We start from the raw sequence: 26,891 nt of genomic DNA, 5'->3' as shown, positions 1-26,891 counted from the left end.
AGGTTTTTAAAGTTTATCCCCCCTTAATAATAATTCCGTGTAGATAAAAGTTTTAAACCTATAAGAGTGCTGAGTTATGGACTCTAATATCGAATCAGGCAATGTTGGGGGCAGAAGGCAAAGTTGAGCAGTTAACGGTAACAAATATATTAGGCAAAGCTGTGCTGAGTTATAAGCTTCTGTGACATTTGCGTCACGTTTGTGATTGCCAAATAACTAAATGAGCCAATCACAAGCAAGACTGTAACGTCAAACAGACCTGTGGATACCAACGCCATCTAGCGATATTTCTGTCAAGTAACCCTCATTTGTCAATTACAATCACTTTGTAGAATGAAATATAACCAGCAATATTTTCTACTCGTTATTTCAGGAATTTCAAAGCTCATAGTTGACCAACAGGTACTTGAAACCATCAATTCACTCTAAGTTAGCTCCCGCCTATATGTGTATCACTAAGAATAAATCCACACTCGGGACACCCAACCTCGAATAGTAACTCACCCGAAACTCGCTTTTGTAAGTGAGGTGAGACTATTTTTGAAAGACCGAGGGCAATATTATGGACATTTCTGTAACAACGACTATTCTAGTAATAATGTTACCTAAGTACAAATAATTAGCACTTAACTGCTTCTTACGGCAAAATCACTTGTTTAATCTGTTTAAGGAATCAACTGTCACAAAATTTGATAAATCCCGACGTTGTTTCAAATTTGATATCTCAATAACGGTTGAACCGATTTTAATGCAACATAGCTAAAAGCAACCGCAAAAAACTCGATTTCATGTAAAAAGCCGCATCGAAATCGGTCTGTCTGTTTCAGAGCTTTGATGCCACAGACAGACCGGCAGTACAGATCTAGACATGTAACAGTAAAGACGCGATTTATTAAGGACTCCCTCAAGGTATCTGTTCATTCCGCAACTAACGTTTGGCAATCTGAGCCATTTAGTAACTTTTCATTTCGCAAACTCTTAAACTGTAAATATTTCAGGATTTGTTTCAGGGCCATCGTGTAGCACCCTTTAAGTTAGGTTAGGTTGGTTTTATAAAAATCCTGAAATATTTACAGTTTCAGAAATATTGAACAGTTGCGAAATGGATCAGGTTGCCAAACGTTAGTTGCGAAACATTAGTGAACCCCCCCTCGAAGACTACCCAGCACCAGTGTAGTAAGAATCAGATATTATAATGCATGCCAGTTTGTCAGTTCACGTTAGTATTTTGGAGGAAAGTAACATTGCGTACACTCCTCGTAATGCATTCGTGTTTGTAACGTACAAGTTGAAAAAAAAACCTCAAAAACGCATGAAAGTTCTAGGAAGTTCTCAGAATTTCCTGTAGTAATTTCAGGTAAAAATAAAACAACCTACTGAGCTCTTACCTTGGATTCCTTTGTTGCTAAAGGAAAAATTCTGAGAACATTTCGAATATAAATTTCCTAACTTCGGAAACTTGGTGCGACATTGAATCGAGTTCCGTTGGTACCACCGTCGTGTCACGGGCCATTGGCGCGCCACGCCGTGACGCGGCGCACGGCGTAATTAATGCCAGCGACATCTATCCGCCACGGGCTGTCAATCCGCGCGGCCATCACGTCATTTCTGGCACCACGTCCCACTGCTGGGCATAGCCCATCACGGTTTGAAAGGGCTTGGGCTATAATTCGTGGACCTGGAATTTCTCATACACAGTGCAGCAGTAAGTACGTAGGTTTCATTACAATGTTTTCCGTTATCCTAGTAGTGTGTAATTTTGTATAAGGTACCAAAAAACTCAGACAGCAGACGCGAGCCCATCAAACCCACTCTCCACTTGAAAGCCATAGGTTTAGCCACTTTCCTACATAGCAAATTCACTGCCTGCACTGCCACTTCAAAGGCAATGCCATTTTACCGCATCTACCATTCCTGTTTACCGATGTATACTTTATTACTGTAATGGCACTCCAGGTTTATACCTCATCATGTCCTAAATGCAATGCTTAACTATGTGACTGTGTGTTGCCTTAATAAATAAATAAAAATAGCTTTTTCCATACTAAGCGTAACGTCTAATGTTGCAAGTTTAGAGGATTATCTCAAAATCAGAAGCGTACTAATTGAAGCTCGTATTTAAAATGAAACTTTAGGATATAAACTTTTATAGTCTTTACTGCGTATTCCGAATGATAGAAGTGTTACAACATGACTCCATTTATAAGTAACAGATAGGTACACTTGAACGAACTGAATCGTGACCCACAGTGACACTTACTGTGAGAACGTTCTACGGTGGGTCAGGAATCAAACGGTTCGACTGTACGTGTTAGTTTGCGGTAGCGGGCGAGAGACTACAGAGACTACAGACTGTAATATCGCAAGCTAAGCCATCCTGTGTCACTACAAAACTATCTATGTGATCATATCAGCGATAGGACTACAATGTTGGACATAGGCCTCCTTAAACGTTCAGTTGCTTCGGTTGGCAGCGGCCTGCATCCACCGTGAACCTGCAGCTTTAACCAGGTCATCCGTAACTATATTCAACAGCTTTTTATACCACACTGTGATCAGATTAAAACAAATTCGAGTTCCACTAGTACGCTTCGTGTCACGGGCGATTGGCGCGCTGCGGCGTGACGCGTCCGCCGTAATTAATGCCAGCGCCATCTCTTTGCCACGGGCCGTCAATCTCGCGCGGCCATTTGTCGAATGCAACTCGCGCGACTGGAATGCGAGACAGTGGTTACGCGGAAATGCGACGGATGATATTTTGGATATGATAAAAAGAGATAAACAGTTTCCATGGAACTTCAAGTCGCTAGTTTTTACTTGCGACTCTGCTCGAGTGAACACACACACACACACACACACACATACAAGCAGACCAATTAATAAATTTTAGTAAGATTAATAATTATTACAAATCTATTACTATCTCAGAATTTACGTAATAAAGTATTTTGTGAATACATACTTCAAATTTAAATATCGTTATAAAAATGTCCATTAAAGTAAAAGTACAGGACTCGTAAATACCGAAACCGATATTATTATTTGGTATCGGCAACCGAATAGCCCATTCGCTGACCGTGACGTATTATTTACAAATAAACGCGTTCTATTGTTATGGGCACCGTCGCGAATCGGCGTCGGCGGCTGATTTACGGGTATTAATTTTGGTATTCGGTTTCTGTTGGCGGCAACACTGTTCTGTTTGAGTTTGGAACAATTTAGTGCACTCTTTAACTAAGTCAAATTTTATTGACAGTTGTCGTCTCTACCCATTAAAAATCATTAACCAATATATAATAGTAGTAATCCATACTAAAGATATAGAAAATGGGAAAGTAGCTCTGTCTTTCTGTTTCTGTCACTTCTTTATGCTTAGACCTCTGAACCAAATCTAAACAGATTGGTAGGGAGATACTTTGAGTTGACCAAGGGAAGGATATGGGATAATTGCGTATATCCCCCGGGATGGCGATGAACGAGTGTTTCGCTGACGAAGTGCCGGATTTTTTGTAGGTCGCTGTATATGTGATAATAGTTATTATAATAAATAAATATCACGGAAAAATTCACACCAATTGACCTAGTCCCAAAGTAAGCTTAGCAAAGCTTGTGTTATGGGTACTAAGCGACAGATAAATATAATTATATAGATAGATACATACTATAAAGAGCGTATTCCTACCTTAAAGGCCGGCAACGCACTTGTGACTCTTCTGGCGTTGCAGGTGTCCATGGGCGACGGTAATCGCTTACCATCAGGCGATCCGCCTGCTCGTTTTCCCCTATACCATAAAAAATACTCAAATACATAAACTCCCAAGACCCGAGAACAAACATTCGTATTATTCATATAAATATCTGCCCCGACACGGGAATCGAACCCGAGACCTCAAGCTTCGTAGTCCGGTTCTCTAACCACTAGGCCATCTGGACGTGAAAAGTTAGTTATTTGTCAGTTATATTAGTCAGTTATTTGATAGTTATTATTATTTTATTAATAGTCGTATTAGTATAACAGATATTTAACAAGCATATTTTACTGTATCGGCACGTTTGTCAAGTTCTCGTTAGGTTTTGTGGTTTTCGAATGTTTTATTAATATTTTAAGCTGAAAAAGGAGCCGAGTCGTTAAATGGACGTGTGTTTAGGGTTTTAAAAGTTAGATTTCTTTTTTTATGGCTGTAAAGTTCTAAAGAGAATAGCTGTCACCGTCTAAATATATGAGATGAAAAAACAAAACAATATTTTTTACTATGAACTGAAATTTACCACGAGCTTTGCGGTGAAGGAAAACATCGTGAGGAAACCTGCACAAACCTGCGAAGCAATTCAATGGTGCGTGTGAAGTTCCCAATCGGCACTGGGCCCGCGTGGGAACTATGGCCAAGCCCTCTTGTTCTGAGAGGAGGCCTGTGCCCAGCAGTGGGACGTATATAGGCTGGAATGATGATGATGATGATGATAAATTAGGCTTTTTCCGCAGATACGCTCGCGTAAACCATTATATTAAACATTTGAATTGAAATTACGAGATTCAGGGGCTGTTTCACCATCCATTGATTAGTGTTAACTGGCGGTTAGGTGTGATGCCGTCTCTATTTGTTTTGTTCGAATAGACGGAGACGGCATCACATTTAACCGTCGGTTAACGCTAATCAATGGATGGTGAAACAGCCCCTTAATTCCTCAAAATGACATAATTTTCTTGATTTCCGCTGATAAAAGAACACCTTTAAATATATATATTTTTTATTTTGTCCCGTGGGAGTATCGGGATGGAATGTATCCTATGCAGCCATATCAACTGCCTGCATACCATCATCCCAATCCGTTTAGCTGTTGAAAAGTGAAAGAGTATGCAATACGAATGCGCCCACAAACTTTTGCACTTATAATAAATAGGTACAGTCACCGCAGCAATATCTGACACCACAAAGCGTGCATGAATATCTGATACAAGGCCTACAGGACGATTAAAAAATACGACTAGCAAAAATTATGACTGGCATAACATGACTTTAAAAATGTTTGCGACTAGATACTCTCCCGCAACTCACACATAAGGCAATCCATAAATTACTTCACACTAATTCTGACCACTCTTAACCCCCCATTGATGTGAAAATTACAATTGTTTTGATCCTGTGTCACAAACTGCTTGACCCCTCCCGCCAGTCCCGCCTAAATCTTGATGCAACTTATGATTGACCTTACGGCAGTGATGGCCAAAGTACGGCCCGCGGGCCGACTCAGGCCCGCCAAGGGATTTAATCTGGCTCGCCGACGTTCCTTCGAAGTGAATAGTACCTACCTATATGGCCCGCGATCATAATATAATTTAATTATTTGGCAAAAACATAAGAAAAGTATAAAATAAAACGGTGTAAACCTGGCCCTCTAAAATATCAGTAACTTTCTGGCCCTCCCAAGAAAGTTTGCTCACACTGCCTTAAGGTTAGATTCCTTGTACCATCAGATCCCTAACTTATCTGTTCACTTTTCATAGTACATAGTTACTTAGAAATGTGCATTAGTTACTTAAGGCGCCAACTGTACGTACGCATGCAAATTGTTAACCTAATATATATCGCCGGCTCACTTGCACAGTCGTTATCGCACCGTGAAGATAACCCTTTTGTCGGGCGCGTAAAAGTTACGCTCATTGTTCTCGGCAGCGTAACTAAAGCGTAACAGAGGCGTAATTTCATACCGAAGCGGTTTTAATGGCGCGACTGTAAACCGCGTTTTTGCGCGTATTTTGTACACATTCGTTTTTACAAGGATTTATTTAACTTGCGAGTGGCGGGGGTGGAATTTGTCGTTATACAACACGAAGCACCAACGTAGCGCGGTTATTCTCATTCAACTGTGTATTAGTCTAATAACCGTGTCGCTTTTTTCGCACCAGTGACACGGTAATTAAGACTCAAGTGTACAGCTAAATGAGAATGACTGCCATCCTTTTTCTAGATCTGCGCACTTAGTCCAATTACCGTGCACTTGCAGGAAAATGAGTGAAAAGGTAATTAGACGGGTGCACAGATGAATGACAATGGCCGAGGGCTGTTAAATTTGTCGATAACTGAGAAATTTCTGGCCGGATTGTTCCACTGGCTTTGTGGAGCATTTTGTATGGCATATCGTCTCAACTTTAACTCGGTTAGAACAGCTTTATTGTACCTAGGGAACATTATTAATCTGTGGTTTAAATCGCATTTTTTTTATTTACTGTTTGTATTACCTTTCATTTTAAAGACAATTCCTTTAAGAAATTTATTGCGAACACGATATTGAAATATCGTCTTTATTTGCTTGTCCTAAAGCTTCTAGTAGCGTTTCACGGGCTGACGTTTGTTGCGTTTGACGCTGGAGTTTGAAGGCGCAGTAATTTAAGCCACGAGATTGGCGATAGCGGGTTCGATTCCGGAGTGAGACGTCCGTGTGGTCCATGGACGCTGTATCTCGATCTAGAATAGGGTTGACAGTAACGAAATAGATGACACTAGTATTTAAGGGTTATAATATAATGTCGGCCTTCGGCCGCCTTTGACAGTTTGAAATCAGTTTCTAAATACGAATAATATATCAAAATAATGCGAAAAATAAATAGGACAATTAATGTTATACGAAATAAGGGGCACCCGATGAAGCGCGTCGAAGTGCGAGAGTGCGCGACTAAAAAGTGTCGCACGGCGTGACGACACACGGAACTTCAACTGGCTATAACCTCGTAATTTTCTATTTAATTGACAAAAAAAATCTACGTGTCCAGTGTTTTCTGATATTCTAGCTGGCGGACTAATTAGATTTTTTTGGTATCCGTTCAATTCGCAACTAACGTTTGGCAACCTGATTCATTTCGCAACTTTTCATTTCGCAAACTCTAACACTGTAAATATTTCAGGATTTGTTTCAGGGCCATCGTGTAGAACCCTTTAGGTTAGGTTGGTTTTAAAAAAATCCTGAAATATTTACAGTTTCAGAAATATTGAACAGTTGCGAAATTAAAAGTTGCGAAATGAATTAGGTTGCCAAACGTTAGTTGCGAAACATTAGTGTCGGTACACTTACTACTATTTTTTTAGGATACCTTTGAGATACACCTTTGGCCTCATCTGCACTTTTAACCGGCAGATAGGGGTCAATCACGGGTCACTTTTATGTAAAAATCACTAGCTTATTAAACTAATTCAAAGTCAAAGTCAAAGTCAAAATATCTTTATTCAATTTAGGCTATGACAAGCACTTATATATGAGTGTAAAAAAAAACCACCACCAGTTCGGAAAAACGTCCGTTGAGAATACTCGTAATCCGGCAAGAAACAGAACGAGGTATATACATATACATTTTTTGAACAGATTTATAATATTGTTTAAAGATGACGAGTATTTAGCAAAACTACATTTTTTAACACAGTAGATTCGCTACTTGAAGTAAGTGATCGCCTATGCGCATCGCATTCATTTCCAAAATATCCCTGTCCATGATATAATCATTAATTTTATAATACGCCTTGTATTATATTAATGTATTCTTGACAATAGTTTTAAAATTTGTTTCCGTTTGATCAGTTATATAATATTTTTTGGAATTGTTAAATAAGATACTGAGAGAGACAGCCCTAGGACTGAAACGGTTTACGTTTCTATTCATTAGTAGAATTGGAATTTGGGGATAGCTACTGGTTCTATGAATTCAGTTATTTTTAATGAAAAAAGATTTTTATCTAAACTTTAAGTTTAACTGTCGACAGGTTACCAGGTTACCACTTGCGAACTCAATCGATATTTAGGGTTCCGTTTTTCATTAGGAACAAACAGGAACAGATTACTAAGTTGACCGTCTGTCCCTTTTTCCAGACCCTTTTCCTCAGGAACCTGTGGAGATATCAATAAAAAAAACAAGAAAGAAAACAAGTCTAGTAGTCTAGAACTGTTAAAGTAGGTTACTTAAATTCAACAGTAGATTCAAGGGACTCATTTAAATCGTGATGAGCTAATAATTTCTTAGTAATTATAATGAGAATATCCAGGAATGATAAGAAAGAATGTCAGAAATCATTTATTGCCAAGAAAATGAAACAGTTAAAAAAGAAAACTTAAACTAAACCTGAGGGTAAAAAAACAGTGTGCGGCAAAAGGAACGGACTCGGCATTTGCTGCGGGTGCAAGCGTAAGCCTGCATTGTGCATCATGATAGACATGATAGTGCTTACTTATCATCACGTGATCTATTTGATGGTTTCCACCCTCAACATGATCCTTTTTGAATTGTACTATATTATTGGTGGAGTATTTTTTCCGCCAGCCTTTCTTTATGTCATTCTACGCTATCCCTACCCTATCCTAGCCGTTTTCATAAAAATACTTTGGCTCTAGCATTATGATGAGCCAGTGTCCGATTCGCATCCGCAAGACACATTCTATCCTTCGTGTCGTCTATTTGTAATAATAATGTTGCGTTTTTTGTTGTAAATAAATGAATATTTTCTTTCGTTCTTTCTTTCTAAATTTAACTAGATGTCTCTCCCCCAGGTTGTACGGTTCCAAACGCTGCGCGCGGTGTAACACCACGATATCGGCATCAGAGCTGGTGATGCGGGCCCGGGACCTGGTGTTCCACGTCCACTGCTTCTCTTGTGCGCTGTGTAGTACCCACCTCAACAAGGGGGATACCTTTGGGATACGGGACTCTGCGGTGTATTGCAGGTAACCAAGCTTCTTTACTTAATATCTGGTAAAATATTCAGCAGTTTTGCGGCGTTTTTTTCATCATTATTGTTTCGGCAAGTATTATTAAAAGAGATTCTCAGGGTTATTTTTATGAAGATTAACAACAAATACCGATGCTAAATCTAGGGTGATTAAAATTCTTGCGACTTGTCGTTTAACAAAGCCGTCAAAACGCTGGGATATTCACCCAATTAGTGGAAGTTCTGATGAAGTTCTACCATAAATGCGGCTCGAGAAGTTTTCTCCCCAACGGTTATCATTTCTTTGAGCGATGTGGCTATTATAACCTTTTTGCCATTTTCACTTCCACATTCTTCGAGCTACGTCGGTGACTAAGTCCATGTCCAAGTTAAAATACGCAAACGGTGCGGAATCGCAGTGACGTGCCGTAAAGGTCAAGACTTTTGTTCGGTAAAGTACTGACGTTTACGGCACGTCACTGCGATTCCGCATTTTAAGCAGCGGTGTGGAGAGCATGCGGTAAAAATGGTGCGCATACGATGCGTCACTGCGATTCCGTGCCGTCACCGTTTTCTCAGCAGCGTTTTAGTTGCACCTTAAGTATCGCACATTAACTAACCAACATGGCTCCCTAGGGCAGGCCATATAGCACGATGAACAGGATGACCATTATTGCCGAAAGTTCTCAAATGGAGATCGCGAGGAAGCGCAGTTGAACATCCACCAACGAGATGGACGGATGGGTTCACTAATGTTCCGCAACTAACGTTTGGCAACTTGATTCATTTCGCACCTGCTTAATATTTCTGAAGCTGTCATCATTTCAGGATTTTTATAAAACCAACCTAACCAAAAGGGTTCGACACGATGGCCCTGAAATAAATCCTGAAATATTTACAGTTTTAGAGTTTGCGAAATGAAAAGTTGCGAAATGAATCAGGTTGCCAAACGTTAGTTGCGAAATGAACGGATACTGGACGGGTGACCTGGTTAAAGCTGCGGGTTCACAGTGGATGCAGGCCGCTGCCAACCGAAGCAGCTGGAGGTCTATGGGGGAGGTTAGGTCTATCTCCAACAATATCTTGATGATTTCTTACTTGCTATGCAACCATAAATATATCTCGTCTCCCGCAGGTTACACTACGAAACAATGCCCGAATACGGCCCCCACATGGCAGTCCCAGGGCCTCCCCAGCTATGCCCGGGGCCCTACGTGCCTCCCGGGCCGCACTACCCCCCTTACCCCTCCCCCGAGTTCGCGCGAGGCGAAGCTGACGTCGCCAAAGGCTTCTTCAACGGAACCGCTGCCCCCCCTCCTCGACAGAAAGGGAGACCGAGAAAAAAGAAACCGAAAGACCAGGATATCATGAGCGCTAATCTTGGTGAGTAGTTTTCTAATATAGGTACTATCAATCCAATTGCGTGACATAGTAGAACCTTTCCACAGAAATATTCATAGTAAGTAACGTTATTGCCTGGCAAGGAGAATCGCTATGATATTTACTGTGAGAAAGTTCTACGTTGAGTTAAGAATCAAATGGTCCGGTAGTACATTGCGAGCTGATGCTGGAACAAATTCAACAGTTCTTATTTGGGCAGACGAATAAAAAGGGTTAAGATGTTATTATGAAATTATATGCAGTTAGTCCTATTTAGCGGCCATTTCTAAATAACGGCATTTCATTCGTAAAAACCTAAAATAAGAACAGTAGTAGTTAACCAGGTGATTACAATTTTGAACTGTACTTTGAGGGGTACAAGATTACTTTTACAACGAAGGCGAGTTTACGCTGTAACTACTAGGCTTGTTTGATCCGGCATCGGTATAATAAATCCTTCCCTTTCTAACGTAAGGCGTGTGAAAGTGACGGATTGTTGAAGCGCAGCGCGAAATTTTAACCCTCAATCCCATGTTATTGCACGTTGTGCTCTAATTAACAAGTATTTAACAATGCATACCTGTGGATAGAAGCGTACACACCAACCGCATAGACTCGCGATGCTGACTCAGCGAGCGCGAGCACCGAGGCTTGCGAGAGACTCGACCGATAGGCGTATTCAGTTAGGTTTTTTTTTAAAGTGATAGGGAGTTAGGTAGGTTAGTACTACACAGTTTTCTTAATGGTGTAGAATTGGAAGTGACTTTTGGACGCATGTATGTACTAATCAAAACGTAATTCAAACATAAAGCACCCTGGCACTAACAGCCTTATTCATAAAAAAACCTTAATTGAGGTTTGATCGGTCTGTTACTTAGCAGACTGATTAAGCTTAATAGACGGTTGTAAGAAGTATGATTCATAAACACTTGCTAAGCAGTCTGCTAGTTGTTGAGCTGCTGATAGACGGATTAGACGCGTTATGTTGGCCACCTTGACAAATCAAAGACAAAAAATGGCCTAATCGATAATTAAAAAAAAAATTGACAAGCAGTGACAGCAAATTAGCAGGAAAAAAATAAAAAAGCGAGTGTTTTCCCCGCCATTTCCGATCCGCATGCTTATGTTGTGCAAAAAGCCATAATTATGTTAATCATCCTTATTTTTTTTCATATTTATTGTTAATTTATTGTTGCTAATTTAGAGGATTTTTAAATACAAATTCCTGAAAATAAATTTTCCCGTTTTTTTTTTAATCTGCGTAGCCCTGCCTTCACTATGAATATCTTCGGTACTATGGTTATTTGCTCTAGTCAAAAGTCAGCTGTTCAAACTTGTGGCGGCATTTTGTGACTTAGCAGAGAGATAAAGGAGGGTCTACGGTCCTATAACTTTAGCAGAGCCTTGATCGACTGATTAGCGCTAACAGACGTTTATGAATCATGTTTTTTAGCATCGGGCCTTCAAGGAGCCTTCAAGGAGGCTCTAACTTTTTATGAATAAGGCTGTAAAAGATTCCTTGTTTTATAAAACTGGCACAAATCGGAGTGTAAATTAGTATCTAATGTTTTTTTTTATTTCTCATAAAATAAAATGATTTCAAACGAATATTGTGCGAGGCAAAATGGGAGTGAGATTCGGCGACCAGCTTTTAATTCTCCAACCATACTGAAACTTAAACGTATAAATCATCTCATCATCATCATCCAGCCTATATACGTCCACTGCGGGCACAGGCCTCCTCTCAGATCAAGAGAGCCTCTTGACCGTATAAATAAATAAAGGATTACGAGTAAAATCTCGCTATTTTACATTTGATCAGAGGCCGTTTGTCTAACACGCTGACGTTCGTGATCGCATATACCATCTCTTTCTACCCTTGTCCTATACCGTGTGACAGAAAGAAGTGGTGAAAACGATTGTGACTTAATGTGTGTTAGACAATAGTGGGCACACGCCTGCGTGCGCAGGTGCAGATAAAATCCGACGCACGCGTTAGCGCTGCTTATACTATTTCTCAATAGCTGCTCCATGCAAACCGCGTCAGCTAGCGTAGCCTCTAGGCCTCTGTTCACTCGACCAGCCAGTGAATTTGATCGCCACCTTTTTAGTAACTCTTGTTTTGAAGATTAGTCCTGCCTCGCGCCGGTTAGTGAGTTCCCGTCACGAGGCAAATTAATACCTATACAAGACTCGCCGACAAAACGCTTTACAATTTTATTAACACATTAAAGTCAACTCACTTACCGCGCCAGATTATCGGTTCGACTTCCCGTTGATGTGGTTTTTTTTTAAAAAAAAGTTATTTTTACCTTTTTAGAGATATCAAAACCAGTCTGGTATCTCACACTTCGCATTTCTCGAATTGAATTTGGAACGTCGCGTGTCGATGTACAGAGGGATAAGAAATAAGAATGTTAAACTTAAGGTGAATACGCTCGGGGTGTTTAGCTAAGGAAAGACCTGGACCAAGTTGCATAATAAAATATGTTAATAAACCTTCGAATAGTGACTGCTACCAAGGCCGTGGCTTATTTGCTCTTCTGTGCAGCATTATGTTTAGAGAACAATTCATGAAAAAACATACCTCAATGAAGCCGACTTCGATGTATGACGCTCGCTAAAGTCCGTAAAGCCGCAATAGTCCGCACCGCCACTTCACTAGGTAGTTTTTAGGCGTATAAAGATTGTTATTATTTACACACAAAACTATTTACAATGTATACAATCACAATTAATATTTATTTAACAAAACCGAGCACATCCGCACCAATAGGTATATATCCGCCGATAGTTTTTTTTGAAGTGTCGCTGACTGCCGCCTTTTTACGATCGAAGGCGCGCGGCAAAGGCCTTGCGCCAATCAGCCACTGACAGCAAAGAGGATGCAAATCAAAAAATTGTTCGCCATCCAAAATACTTGCACAAAATACAAGTACTTAAAAAGTATTAGTGAATTTGTATGGACTTTCAAAATGCTGCCCGGTCGTGGAATATTCTACGCGATCATATAGATACGTATTTGTATTTATTTTCTATAAATATCTATTACTATAATAAAATAAGGTCTTAGTGTTAACGTTCTTTTGTCACCTAAATAGACAAAAAGGTGAATTTTTAAGCAGACGAATGATTTTTGTTCAGGCAAAACGAAATACACAAAAGTTGTATCTAGTAGCTTTCCTTAACTAAATTCAAAGTAACAGCCGTTGTTTATATGCAGATTTAACGTATTCCATCCGTTGTACTGAATTGTCCTTAATACATTTTTAACACAGGTGTTCAAATTCAAATTCTTGTATGTCTACAGATAACACTTTGATTTCATTTTCATCATCAGCACACCATGCGCAACCGGGGCGAGTAGCTAGTACAGTCACCAGCACCAATATCTGACAGAACAAGCGTGCATAAATATCTGATACGACTCTATTTCTAGCGCCGGAAGGACGTGTCATATTATTTTGCACGCTCCTCTGTGGCAGATATTAATGCTGGTGACTGTACTATGTAAATGCAATAAATAAAATTAGCAAAAAGCGCCATAAACATAAAGTTATCATGAACTCTTATTGTTTTTTTTATATATGTATGTAATTAATTAAGTATGTGAATTTAATACGCTTCAGTAAATATGTACAAGTTAAAAGGTAGTATTAATTTAATAGTTGATTCAGTTGCTTTAAAAAAAAGTGATATGGTCGTGGGAAAATTCACAAGAGACGATTTACTTTTAAAGCCATAAAACAACGATTTATGTATATACTTAAACATACCTTTAAATTAACAAATCTCGTTTGTTAATTTATTTCGAGGATCTCAGAAAGGGCTCTAACGATTTCGGTGAAACTTTTTTTGTTTGTGAGTTTTCAGGAAGCGGGACTGCTAACACTGGATTGTTATAGAAACGGCTGTTTATGGCATTAAAAATAAAATGCATACAATACAATACATTTTTAAATATGTAGTTTGCACTGTCTGGATCACACATGAATATTATGATTTTACAGTTTTTACAGTTAGGGCTGTGGCAGTCATAAGCCAATTCCTTTATGATATATCTCTAACTCATGCTAATGTGTACTATATTACAAAAATATTTCTAAGGAACTGTACCTATAGCGTCTCCTAAGCCACGGGACAGAATAACAACATTAAAAAGTTGAATGACCCGCACCGACTCGCACTTGGCTGTTTTTTTAACCGGGAAAGAGAAAGATTCTCAGACGAAATTGCCGTTAAATATTTCAAGATTCAAACCAGAGACTTTTGTAGTCTACGGCACTATTATAGACTAGATCCGGTCCGCTGTAAGTACCTAATTAATAGTATAGTCTTAATTATTCCATAACTTTATGTACGACACACAAAACAGTGATACTTAATCGAGTATGATCACTGACTACTATATCAAGTTTCTCTCCCAAAAAATACTATCCTACTGCAAACGCCTCTCTTTCCGCTCGTCTAAGCCCTTTATTAAACTCGGCTGTTCTTAAAAAAAAATGAAATTTAAAATTCGCGTCCGGATTGCTTCTTTAATTTTTTTTCACATGCAAGCGAGCGTTTGAGGCGCAATCTAGGTTCATCATACTGGCCAGATTTCAATGAACCGAGTATCACACTGGCCGGTGACGCGGCCAACAAAAAAAAGTTTATATCAAAAAGTTGGTAGAGGTCGTTAGTAGTTGTGTTCGAAGTTAGATTCAAGATATTGAATGTCTAGTTCAGTTCTTTTTTTAGTTTTGAAAGAAAGAAAGAAAGAAAGAAAGAAAACATTTATTCGTGACATTACATGACGTGAAGTGACATGGATAAGAATAATAATAATAAAAACAGAAATAGAATTCGCGCTGTCATCGTTCATCCACCATTACATCTCATATTTCGTTTTCTAGAATTTTTACCGTACAACGGCAAAACCTACTAGATACTGGCAATATTGTCCTCCAATGGACAGCGCCCTATTTTCCAAAAAAAAACAGCAACAATAATAAAAATAAAATAAAAATTTTGGTCCTTACTAGTATAGTCCGGCACTAAGAAGTCAATCCTGACACCTGTCATCCTGGTACTAAATATGTCAATGTTTTTGTTTTTTTGACGTATTCAGTATGGGAGTGACACGTGTCAGGATTGGCTTCTTAACGGTGGACTATAGTATGGTTAAAGGCCGCAAGGCAATTACGACAAAAAATGTCAACGCATGTTTTCTTTTATGCCTTAAAATACAGCAGATAACCACGACGGTCATGGTTATATAAATTAGTATGCTTGTTTGACATAGGTACGTGTACCTAATGATTTTGTTTTCGTGTTGGTAAGAGTGTAATAAATGCAGGCGGACAAATGTAACTTAGTACAAACGGAACTAAATTTCTAATGTAACGTATTAGCTAGGACATGCAATTTAGGACGGATGAAAACGATTAAACTTTTCCAAACACAAAGGTGCCTTGACAGTTTTGAACATTTCAATGTATGCATATTAGGCATATTATATTCAATATAGGCTACTGAGTCAGAAAGTCAAATTTGTCTAACAATAATGAGTATCCGAAGTTTTTTTTGATTACCCATAAAAAGATCGCATTGCACGTAGAACTGACGGCCGGTGGAGTGGTAAGGTTCTAGTGTGGCGACTGCGATCCGGAAGAGACGCGTGGAAAGGCCAACAAGATGGGCAGAGAGGATCTGATGAATGACGCAGGAGCCAGTTGGATGTAGGTAGCGCGGGATCAATCGTTGTGAACTCTTCGGCTGATACGATGGTGATATCCATAAAAAATTCGTAAACTCACATGATTCGTATCGCAAAAAAAACAAAAGAACAAAAAAAAAAGCAAAAAGTAAAAGTAACAAAAATTTGGAGTTAAAAAAAATACAATAAGACTCCAAAAACAATCTTAGTTCACATGATTCGGTAAAATCTTACAAAGTTGACTGTCGGGTCTAATGATAAAGATAGAACATATTCTCTTACTCAAATTTTAAGCAATATCCGAATAAAAAAAACCATGGCATTTCGTAAAAACTGTTTCATAAAAAGTTAATTGTTCAAAATTTCATAATGTCTAGACTCTTCGAACGTTACGGTTGAAGTTTTGTTATTTTACATGCGTTTTATACGCAATAATGGAAATATTGAAATAATATTGTAAATCTGTTTAAAAATATATCTTTCCGGATTCTTGCCGGATTCTTCTCAACAGAGGTTTATCCGAACCGGTGGTAGATTTTTTTTGACGTTCATAAGTGCTTGTTATAGCCTAAATTGAATAAAGATATTTTGACTTCGACTTTGACTTTAAAACTTTAGACTTAAAGAGTAATAAACGCACACTCACAAACTTTTGCATTGTATTGGAAGGAGCATTTCAAAATTCGCTATCCCTCAGGTCCGTGTGTCCGAAGATGCGCTCGCGCTTACCAAATACCGTGAAAAGAATCGCGTGCAGATGTTAATTTGCACTGACACTAGCATCGTCTAGCTTTTTCGCTGCACGCGTCCTTTTCTATCCCAACTAGCGTAAAAGAGACGACGTAGACATTTCGCACGTGTCGTAATGTGTACGAACAAGCAATAAGCCTATTTATTTGTTTTGGCTGATTTTATGACTGAACAATCGTTGTTGTAGAACGGCTTAATTACAATTTATTTTTACGGGTATAATTGAAGTAGCTTAATTCCTTGGTATCATGCTTGTGGAGAAACAGAAAATATAATTGTCAGTTCCATCTCGTGGGAAAGTCTCGATCTTATTTAGGGCCTTTTTCATGGTTCAGAAGAAAATAATAGGTGTGTGTGTGTGTGTGTGTGTGTGTGTGTGTGTGTCTTTAGCCCAGTTTACCTGCAAGAAAAATTGTGGAAGTTGCATTACATTGCGGCGCTCGATTAACCTTCATACTCGTAAGAACGTTGGCACGAACGAGTTGGCAAGATGCGAGTGCTTAGGAATAGGACTTATTTTTATTTTATTTTATTTTATTTTATTTTATTTTATTTTATTTTATTTTATTTTATTTTATTTTATTTTATTTTATTTTATTTATTTTATTTTATTTTATTTTATTTTATTTTATTTTATTTAAAATAACTAATACAGGTGGATTACAAAACATGTAACAATAAAGCCAATTAAAGGTTTTCACAGATAATACGAAGATATGAACAGATTAGCACAAAGAATGAAAACAAAAAGTAAGATAAATGGAAAACAAAACAGAAAATTTATAAACAAAAAATAAATCAAAGAGGCGACTGAGCCCCGGGATGTCGTTGGAATATAAGGGCCTACCCTAGCTGACGCGGTTTGCACGGAGCGGGTGGCCGCCTGTTGAACAATAGTGTGAGCAGCGCTAACTGCGCGCGCCGAGTCCAACGGATTGTACCAGCAACCGCGACCGCAGGCTGCGCCCGCGCAGTGCACCCGCGCCAGCTAGGCTACGTACGCACTACGCGGCTAACCGCGCGGTTTTTGCACGCCGTCTCTTTCTCAAGCGATACTTTGAATAGGGACGGCGCACTAAAACTGCGCGGTTAGCCGCATAGGGCGTACGCGTACATAGGCCCTACAGCGCAATTGTAGAGTCAAATGACGATTTCGTTCCTTCGGCAACAGTTCTGATTGCTGAGTTTCAGTGCTGAAGTGCTGTCACATGACTATAAAGTGAAAGCTGCGCAAGATATGATGCGCAGAAAAACGTAACGGTCTTAAGTTTACGCTTCTCTTCACCCACAAAATTTCCGTATTGGGCGTACGAAAAGTAATTCAGGGGTTAACCCCTGGTATGCTTTAAGACGCGGATCCATGCCAAATTTAAGGCCAAATTTAATGTTAGTAATGCGACAGTATGTTATTCTGAACTCTTCAACGGTTTCTGTCACCTTGTGACTTAGGACGGATATGTAGTTTAATCTGTCATCTCCCAGGATAACAGGATCAAAGGAATGTGGACACAAATTTGTGCCTCTGGGAGAGGACAGGTTAAATGACAAAGCAAATATCAACGAATATTTTTTTGAAATTGAAACTGATAAAAGCTGTGACATCGTTAGAAAAAAAGTTATATAGACATAAGAAGATCAGCATGGTTGCTAGAGCAAATTTCTCGCACGCTTTTTGTACCATTTTCCTGCCGTCATCGTAATTGTCTGTTCGTCAGTTCGCGTGCAGTTTTACATTTACCTCGATTACCTCTACTATAGATAAAACATAATGTGATTAATTGATGCATAATAGAAAACTGTTAAAGGTAGATGCGGCTTTTAAAGTTACAAACAAAATGATAGTCACCACCATTAAATTATTAGTCGAACTAAAATAGAAAATAAAACCAATGACGTAAAAAAACATCTGTTGAACAATTACAAAGATACGAGCGAATAAACTTTGAATTGCATCTCTTTCTAGAGAAATTAAATTTAATATGGACTATGGTCATCTATCATTATGTAAGTATGTATAATGTCATATGGCATGTCGGATCTCTGCCTAATCGACAGTTGAAAAATGCATCTTTGTTTTTTAAAGACATTGATAAAATTCGTCCACAACTCTGTCGGTCAAACGATAACGCTAGTTTTAACAAATAAGAAAAATATGTGCTTATTTCCTATTTCAAGATACAAGTCTAAAATCCAACTTAATTATCTGTAAAAAAAGATTTTTAGTTGCTTTAAAATAAATAAATCAATAAGTTGGCAAATAACGGTGGGCGCTAACGATCGGCCTCATGAAATCTCAAAGTCACTCAGAGGACTATGGAGAGGGTATGCTCGGGGTTTCTCTGCGGGATAGAATCAGAAATGATGATATCCACAGTAGAAATAAGATAACCGACATATCCCGAAGAATTACCAAAACTGAAGTGGCAGTGGGCGGAGCACATTGCTCGCAGGACTGAGGGCTGATGGGGTCAGAAGGTTCTCGAATGGCGTCCGCGGACCGGGAGACGAGCTGTCGGTAGGCCTCCAACAAGATAGAGCGACGACCTGGTTAAGATACGGAAAGCACAAGACCGGTCTGAGTGGAGAGCCTTGGGGGAGGTCTATATGGTCAGCAGTGGACGTCTTTCGAATAACATGATGATGAAGTTGGCAAATAAGTGACGCCACAGCTCAATGTTTCTAAATAGAAATTTAGAAAAACAGTTTTTAGCAAATCCAACCCGTATATCTACTTTTTGTTAAACTATAATTAAATTTATTCAGACAAAAAAGTATATACTTAATTTACTTCAATTTTACGAACGAAACTCTTTTTCCCTTTTCTTTTGAGAAGTAAAAAAAAATATGAGGTCAAAACATCGACTGCAAACGTTTTAATTCAATAAAAAATTCTGTTATCTGTCCACAAACATTGGTCCAAACATTGTGTCCATCAGACCAATACTTTTCACACATCGTTAACCCGGCAAATGGGTTGTCAAAATCCTTTTAATATTCATTAGGTCCCGACTTTGAAGTTTTATCGAGTCTTATTATAAATTAAATGAAATAGTAGTTGTAAATAATGGGGCGACGTATCTATTCCATCGCTTGTAATCTATTTGCTTTGGTTCAAGTATGAAGATAGATCGTTCAAGAGTACATTGTTTGTGTTGTAAAAAATGGTTCTCACTTCGCTAAGTTATGGAGCAAAAGTTTGAAATAGTGTCACGAAAAGGTAAGTTTTTATTCCACGGGAACTTTGCATTTTATATAAAAAGTACGAAGTTCGGTCTCGTCTGATTGATATACATCTAGTTCTGGGTCAGTTGAAATGGAAGCAACGGCGCAGCTGTTTGCAAGTCTTCGTAAAAAAGGAGAAGTACGATTATCTTACATGTGAAAGAGTGTGTGCGTTCGAGTATGTTTGTTACTCTTTCTCTCTTAGATCGTGGTCTGATGATATTGCCTTCTGTCTGTATAGCTCATTTTCAGATATAAAATTATATTTACTTACATTTTTAGGGTTCCGGAGCCAAATGGCAAAATCGGAACCCTTATAGTTTCGCCCTGTCTGTCTGTCTGTCCGTTCGCGGCTTTGCTCAGGGACTATCAATATCAAAATAGCTGTAATTTTGCACGGATATATAAGTAAACTATGCCGACAAAATGGTACAATTAAAAATTCAAAAAATATTTTTTTTAGTGATTTTTTTTCTCATCCAACCCTATAGTGTGGGATATCGTTGGATAGGTATTTAAGACAATTTTTCGATTCAGTGATTTAATAATATTCAAATATAATAATAAATATTCAACTTTAAATTGCAAATTTTTATAAAAATCGAGCGTCCCCCCCGCCCCTCTAAAATCTAAACCGGTAAGTGGAAAAATTTGAAAAAAATCTGGATGGTAGTAAGTATATCAAACTTTCAAGGAAAACTATAACGGCTAAGTTTGCTTGAGAATTATTAGTAGTTTATGAGTAAATAGCAGCCTAAGGTATAAATTATACCTAAACTTGGAAGATTCCGTATAAAATAATAATAAAAAAATAATCCTCAGAAAAATATTACTTAATTTTTTCGTAATGGCTACGGAACCCTATTTTGGGCGTGTCCGACACGCTCTTGGCCGGTTTTTATTCAAGTTTACACCAGTAGTACTGCCGTTTCGCATGCAATTTGTTTCCAAATGTTTCATTTGGGCAAATGTTGGGAGATGTTTGGGAGAAATTTGATAGTTGGGAAATTAAACGTTTGCCCAAATGAAACATTTGGGAAAAAAAATGTGCGAAACGGCAGAGAACCCTTTCGCATTTTATAATATTTAGTAGGCAATCCAACCATTCGTTTTGCCCAGGCAATCTTGCCTGCGAGCATATGTTTATTCAAAGTAGCTCCTAGCCCAATGTTATAGGCAAAACCACTCCTTACAACCGCGGTACCTCTAAGACCCTGTCTTCTTCCTATACGACGCAATATAGAGATAGATATAGTCGTTGGGGTGCAACCCCAGTACCCTGAAACGCGACTCGCCCTTCTATGTACTATCATATTTCTAAGGGTGGGCTATTTTTAAGATACATGTAAAGAATGTATAAAGAAACAAGATGGTCGATAGATACAGTTTTAAGCTACTTTAGACTGAGTTTTTAAACCGACTTCAAGAAAAGATTCTCAGTTTGACCTGTGGGTATGTATGTATGTTTCTCCGCGATTATCTCGTGTTTGGCCGAACCGATTTTGATGCGGTTTTCAGCAAAGTATTTGTTACATTTAGGAGAAGGTTTTGGTATTTAATCAACTTCTAAAAAAGGAGGTTCTCAGTTTGACCTGTATGTGTGTATGTTTGTCCGTGATTATCTCGCGTTTGGCGGAACCGATTTTGATACGGTTTTAAAAATATTTAAGCGGGGCTCCCATACAACAAACTAGTTTTTTCCCCCGTTTTTTGCTAATGGTGTATAATGGTACGGAAGACTTCGTGCGCGGGCCAGACTCTCACTTGGCTTTTTTTATTAATTTTACTTTGAGTATTTGGTAATATTTGATAATAAACTAGTAAGTAAGTATACCGGGTGGACCCTTGGACAGGGGAAAATACTTAATTAAAACATAGTTCTTACTCGTCAAACTGAACGCCATTATAGTTAAACGCCGTTTAAATATAATGGGGTACATATTTAGATTTTCCCTTTTTCATACACGTTAAATAATATTATCACTGTAATTTATTGAATCAGGCGTTACTTTGCGGAGGTCCATATCAATGAACTAAAATAATTTCCTTGCTCACCGCGACCTTACGATAGCTAAGCTTCCGATAACGACAAAAAATAATATATACAAAATAATAATAACAAACTATAATAACTAAACTAACTATATAACTAAACCAAACTAAACTAAACTAAACTAAACTGAACTATAATAACTAACTGTAATAATATATAATTATATATGATAAGTTTACGATAGTTAAGCTTGACGCGTTTCGAACAAACGCGTCAGTGTAGTGTGGTGGTGGTGATAGATGGGTTTGTGTGATTTTTGTGTGTTCTTACAGTGTGGAGGTGGAGGAACTGCATGAACGCGCATATTTTGCATAAGCTTAGCTATCGTATGGTCGCGGGTGAGCAAGGAAATTATTTTAGTTCATTATCACTGTACGCCATCCTAGAACCCAATTGACTTCACCTGTTAATTTGTTAATCAAAAATGTTGCTTTACATTACTTCTTCGAATCAACTTTACAGGGTAATATTTAGTAATAATAGAAATGTAAAAGCAACTATCTATTTTTAAAAGCCGCTGAACTAATGTCGTTCAGTTTTATAAGTATGATTTATGTTTTAACTAGCTTTTGCACGCGACTTCGCCCGCGTGAAATTCGGTTATCGCGCGCTGTTCCCTCGGGAACTGTGCATTTTTCCGAGATAAGTAGCCTATGTCACTCTCGGGCCCATAAACTATCTCTATGCCAAAAATCACGTCGATCCGTCGCTCTGTTTCGACGTGAAAGACGGACAAACATACACACAAACACACACACTTTCGCATTTATAATATTACTAGCTTTTGCCTGCGGCTTCGCCCGCGTGGAATTCGGTTATCGCGCGCTGTTCCCTCGGGAACTGTGCATTTTTTCGAGATAAGTAGCCTATGTCACTCTCGGGCCCATAAACTATCTCTATGCCAAAAATCACGTCGATCCGTCGCTCCGTTTCGACGTGAAAGACGGACAAACATACAAACACACTTTCGCATTTATGATATTAGTATAGATTTATGTTTTAATTATTTGCTACTGTAATAGGGCCCATCCAGTATAGTTCGAAACGCGTTAGTTTGCAATAAGAAACAGGTTGAACATTAAACCTTAGAGTGGTAAAGAATTTCTTGGTCAAATACCTACACATAACGGGTGTGGCCTGTAATAATGAGCAAATAATTAAAACATAGATCATGCTCATCAAAATGAACAACATTAGTTCAGCGACTTTTATAAAATAATTAGTTCTTTAATTTTTATTAAGTACACTTTAAAATTTATTCGAAGAAGCAATGTAAAGCGAAATGCTTGATGTTTGTAGCGTGACAGGCGACGTCAGTTGTGTTCTAGGATGGCGTACATGGATAGCAGTATTTTATTTGCTCTTATTACAGGCCACACCCGGTATGTACTCAGGGATCAATTTTGTTGTACGTGCATCACCTGTTTTAAGTATTAAGTAATTAGCTTGTGCATCTGGAATTACATACGACACTTGGTCACATTGCTTCCGCTTTTGGTGATTCCAGTTTTTGCCCGTTCGGCCATTTTCGTCTGACGTCGGATGACTTCGGCTTTTTGCCTCGTTCCGTCGCCATATCAATTATAGGGGCATGTTTGTAGCGAGCGGTGAAAGCCTGCTTTGGGTACAGTCGAACACATAAGTGGATTAAAGATATTTTTGAGATAGGTAGCTGACTATTTCTCAAAAACTTGTCCATTTTCAGTGGTAAGTAATGTGTTTCAATATATACAAAACCTTGAAAAAATAAGTAATGTGTTTCAATATATACAAAACCTTGCGGTAAAGGTGATAAAAAGTCAGGTAATCTTTGTCGTTGGATCCAATAGAAAGTTTTGATGTAGTTTTGCAGGTGGTAGGACCTTGTGCAAGGTCCGCCCGGATTGCTACCACCATCTTGCTCGCTAATCCTGCCGTGAAGCAGCAGTGCTTGCACTGTTGTGTTTCGGCGTGGAGAGTAAGACAGCCGGTGAAATTACTGGCACGTGAGGTATCCCATCTTAGGCCTCTAGGTTGGCAACGCGTCTGCAGTACCCCTGGTGTTGCAGATGTTTATGGGCGGTGGTGATCTCTTACCATCAGGAGACCCATTTGCTCGTTTTCCAACCAGTCAAATAAAAAAAAAATAAAAAAAGACAAAATTACGATTTTTTCCTCACAGGATTTCGTGACGTTTTGCTGACGTCAACAAATTGTGAATGTTTTATGCAGTTTGATTTATGATCTCGTCCTTAGTGTTAATGATTTCTTGACCAAACTAATTTCTTGTTAATTTCATGACGAGATACTCAGATAGCAGAGAAAATATTTTTTTTCGATAAAAAATATATTTTTTAACGGTTGAAAGACTAATTGATCTATGGGACGTCTTTTGAGACATTGAGTTACATCGTCACTGCATATTATACTGTTCATAAAGTTCACTCAATAAAATTATCGAAGATGAGGTAGGTACAAGATTTTTAAAAGAGGATACAAGTAACTCAATGTCTGAGAAGAATCCCAAAAGTGTTTCACCGTAATTTGAGCTGTTGTGTTTTTTTTTTACAAAAATGGCGCTTAAGGTCAATTTGCTTTTCAACCATCGATATAATCATTATTTTCCAACTGTATTTGCATTGTCATCTACTTAACTTGCTTAGGTATGTATACCAAATGTCAAGTAGATTTGACTAGTGGAAGTTATAATCTAACCAACAAAAAGTAGGAAATCTCCCCACCTTGTCACTTCAAAGTTCAATATCTCAAAAACGGCTAAACCAATTTTGATAAAACATGTCTAAGAACCATCGCTAGAAAACCTGCTTTCAAATAAAAAAACCGCATTCAAATCGGTCCTTCCGTTTAAGAGCTACGGTGCCACAGATAGACAGACAGACCCACACACAGACACACATAGCGGTCAAATTTATAACACCCCTCTTTTGAACATGAAACTACCGTGAGACTCACTCATATTAAATATAACGACCTGGATAACTCACGTCTTGAGTCGCGTTGCTCCGAAGACAAAGGGCTACGGATTAGCCCGAAACATGTCGAGCTAAACTCGATTTAAGACGTGAGTTATCCGGGTCATTATATTTAATATAACACCCCTCTTTTTGCGTCGGGGGTTAACAAAATAGTAACATTACAATTTATAGACTTATAAGCTTTTAGAGACTGGACCCAATAAGATGACAAGGTTCTTCGTTAACCAGAAACAAAATTGTTGAACTAGTACAGTTGAGGTCAAAAATATCTGTACACTTTAGTACCTTGTCGCTGGCACTTCATGATTGAACTTTAGTACAAAATTATCAGAGGGCATACAGTGACAAGTGATTAAGCGTAAAGATATCTTTGACCTCGAAATCCTCGAGTTTACAATGCTGCCCTTAACCTTACCCGCTTTTTGTACAGTCCGCTTTTCGGACACCACAGTACTACAGCGTATATCACAGTATAGTCACTATAGTATAGTGCGTAGCGCGGAGGCGGGCGTGGCACGGGCCCTCCCACTCGGCCCCTCAGTTGAGTAACACATATACTATCCTGTGATTTGTGATTGCGGAATGATTGGTGATTGCGAAATTGTCCTGAGATCAAAGATTTTCCTAATCTTAGATAAATTATAAATAAAAAAGTTTGCGAGTACAGATTTAATGCATAGTCTTCATCGGGAAAAGTCGAAACTTAATGGGGCATATTAGGCAAAGCTCTGCGCAGGGGGCGACACCAGCGCGAACGTCCATGACAACGTCAGTTCTCTTTATATTTTGTCGCCATGACAGATCATGACCAAAGAGTATTAATACCTATAGAAATCATGAGATATTTATTAGTAACAAAATAAATGATATTTACATAGATAGTAGCGATAGAGCTATATTTTTTAAAAAATAATTGAAATAACATGATATTACGGCATCCTACGGACATTTAAGATAATCAAAAAACATAAACCATAGACATATGGTATGTGATAGTGCTGCACTCTGACGGGATAAAATTGCAGTATTATTCCTTATTGAGATACGACGGCAGCCGAACTGTTAATCAATTATAGTATTAAAACGTTAGTTTCGTTTTGTTCAACTAAATTATTGTTTAATAGGTCATTTATATTCTTTGTACGTGTTACTTGGGCCCATCAACTTTTTTACCGACACTAATCTGTCCGCGACATTTTTCAAACAATTACTGATTTTTGTAAGTAAACATGTTATTTCTGTAATTTAATAGATGGTGTACATGAATACATGCCATCCTACGTAAGTTCAACCTATTAAACCGTGAAATATCTTGTTGGAAGTACGATTTTTTGGTAACGCCAGAGACAATTTTAGTAACGCAGGAGACGCCCAAAGTGTCGGTAAAATAGTTGATTGGCCCACTTTACTGTATAATTTAATAGTGGCATATTTGCTGGTCTATGTTTCGTTAAAGTTTTATTTTCTCAAGTTTTTTTCTATATTGAACCGTTTTTTGCCCAAATAAAAATTAAACATTAAATGAGTGACATTTTCATATTCATTATTAATATGGAATTTTATTATTTAGTGTCAAATTTCAAAATAAAAAAGGTACAGCTGCACGATCCGTTCTAAAAGTAATTGTTAGAGCAATATAATTACGACCTTTTCGTCAAAATACCATGGCAAAACATTATTCAATACGTTACTAGTACCTACAAACTTTGCTTAGTTTTTGGTGTAAATGAGGGCTACCGATTTTGCACTCACCAGTTGGCGCCACTGTAGATAATGCTGCCTGAAGTATAGTGGTTAGTTTGTTATTACGGGCGTGAAAACAAAATTTACATTTAAATCATATTTGATACTGGCGAGCATGCCACAGTGTTGCATAGTCCCATTTTCTTCGGAAAAAAAGGAGGACAAAGGTTTCCGAAAGACAAAACTGTCTCAATACACAAACATTCATTGCCCAATACCTATTGCCATATTTCAGATATATCAAAATATTCATAAAATTATTCCAATTATAAATAAACCAGCGTAGTTCACCCAAAAACAGTGACCTCCCGCTACACTAGCGCCTCAAGCGGCGAATTCATACGCGATAGCCCTCATTGTCCCATGATATATAT

General features: G+C 38.3%; 1 protein-coding gene across 1 annotated transcript in view; it reads left to right on the top strand.

Annotated features, from left to right (window-relative positions):
* LOC141429229 (LIM/homeobox protein Lhx9-like) overlaps positions 1-26,891 on the top strand; it is a 140,256-nt gene that overhangs the window by 59,234 nt on the left and 54,131 nt on the right. Inside the window, exons 3-4 of the mRNA XM_074089539.1 lie at positions 8,536-8,709; positions 9,829-10,076. Coding sequence (XP_073945640.1) covers positions 8,536-8,709; positions 9,829-10,076 — 422 coding nt within the window. The remainder of the gene's footprint in view (positions 1-8,535; positions 8,710-9,828; positions 10,077-26,891) is intronic.

Source organism: Choristoneura fumiferana, chromosome Z (genome assembly GCF_025370935.1).
Source record: "Choristoneura fumiferana chromosome Z, NRCan_CFum_1, whole genome shotgun sequence".
Lineage (NCBI taxonomy): Eukaryota > Metazoa > Arthropoda > Insecta > Lepidoptera > Tortricidae > Choristoneura > Choristoneura fumiferana.
This window is presented reverse-complemented; position numbering and strand designations above follow the sequence as displayed.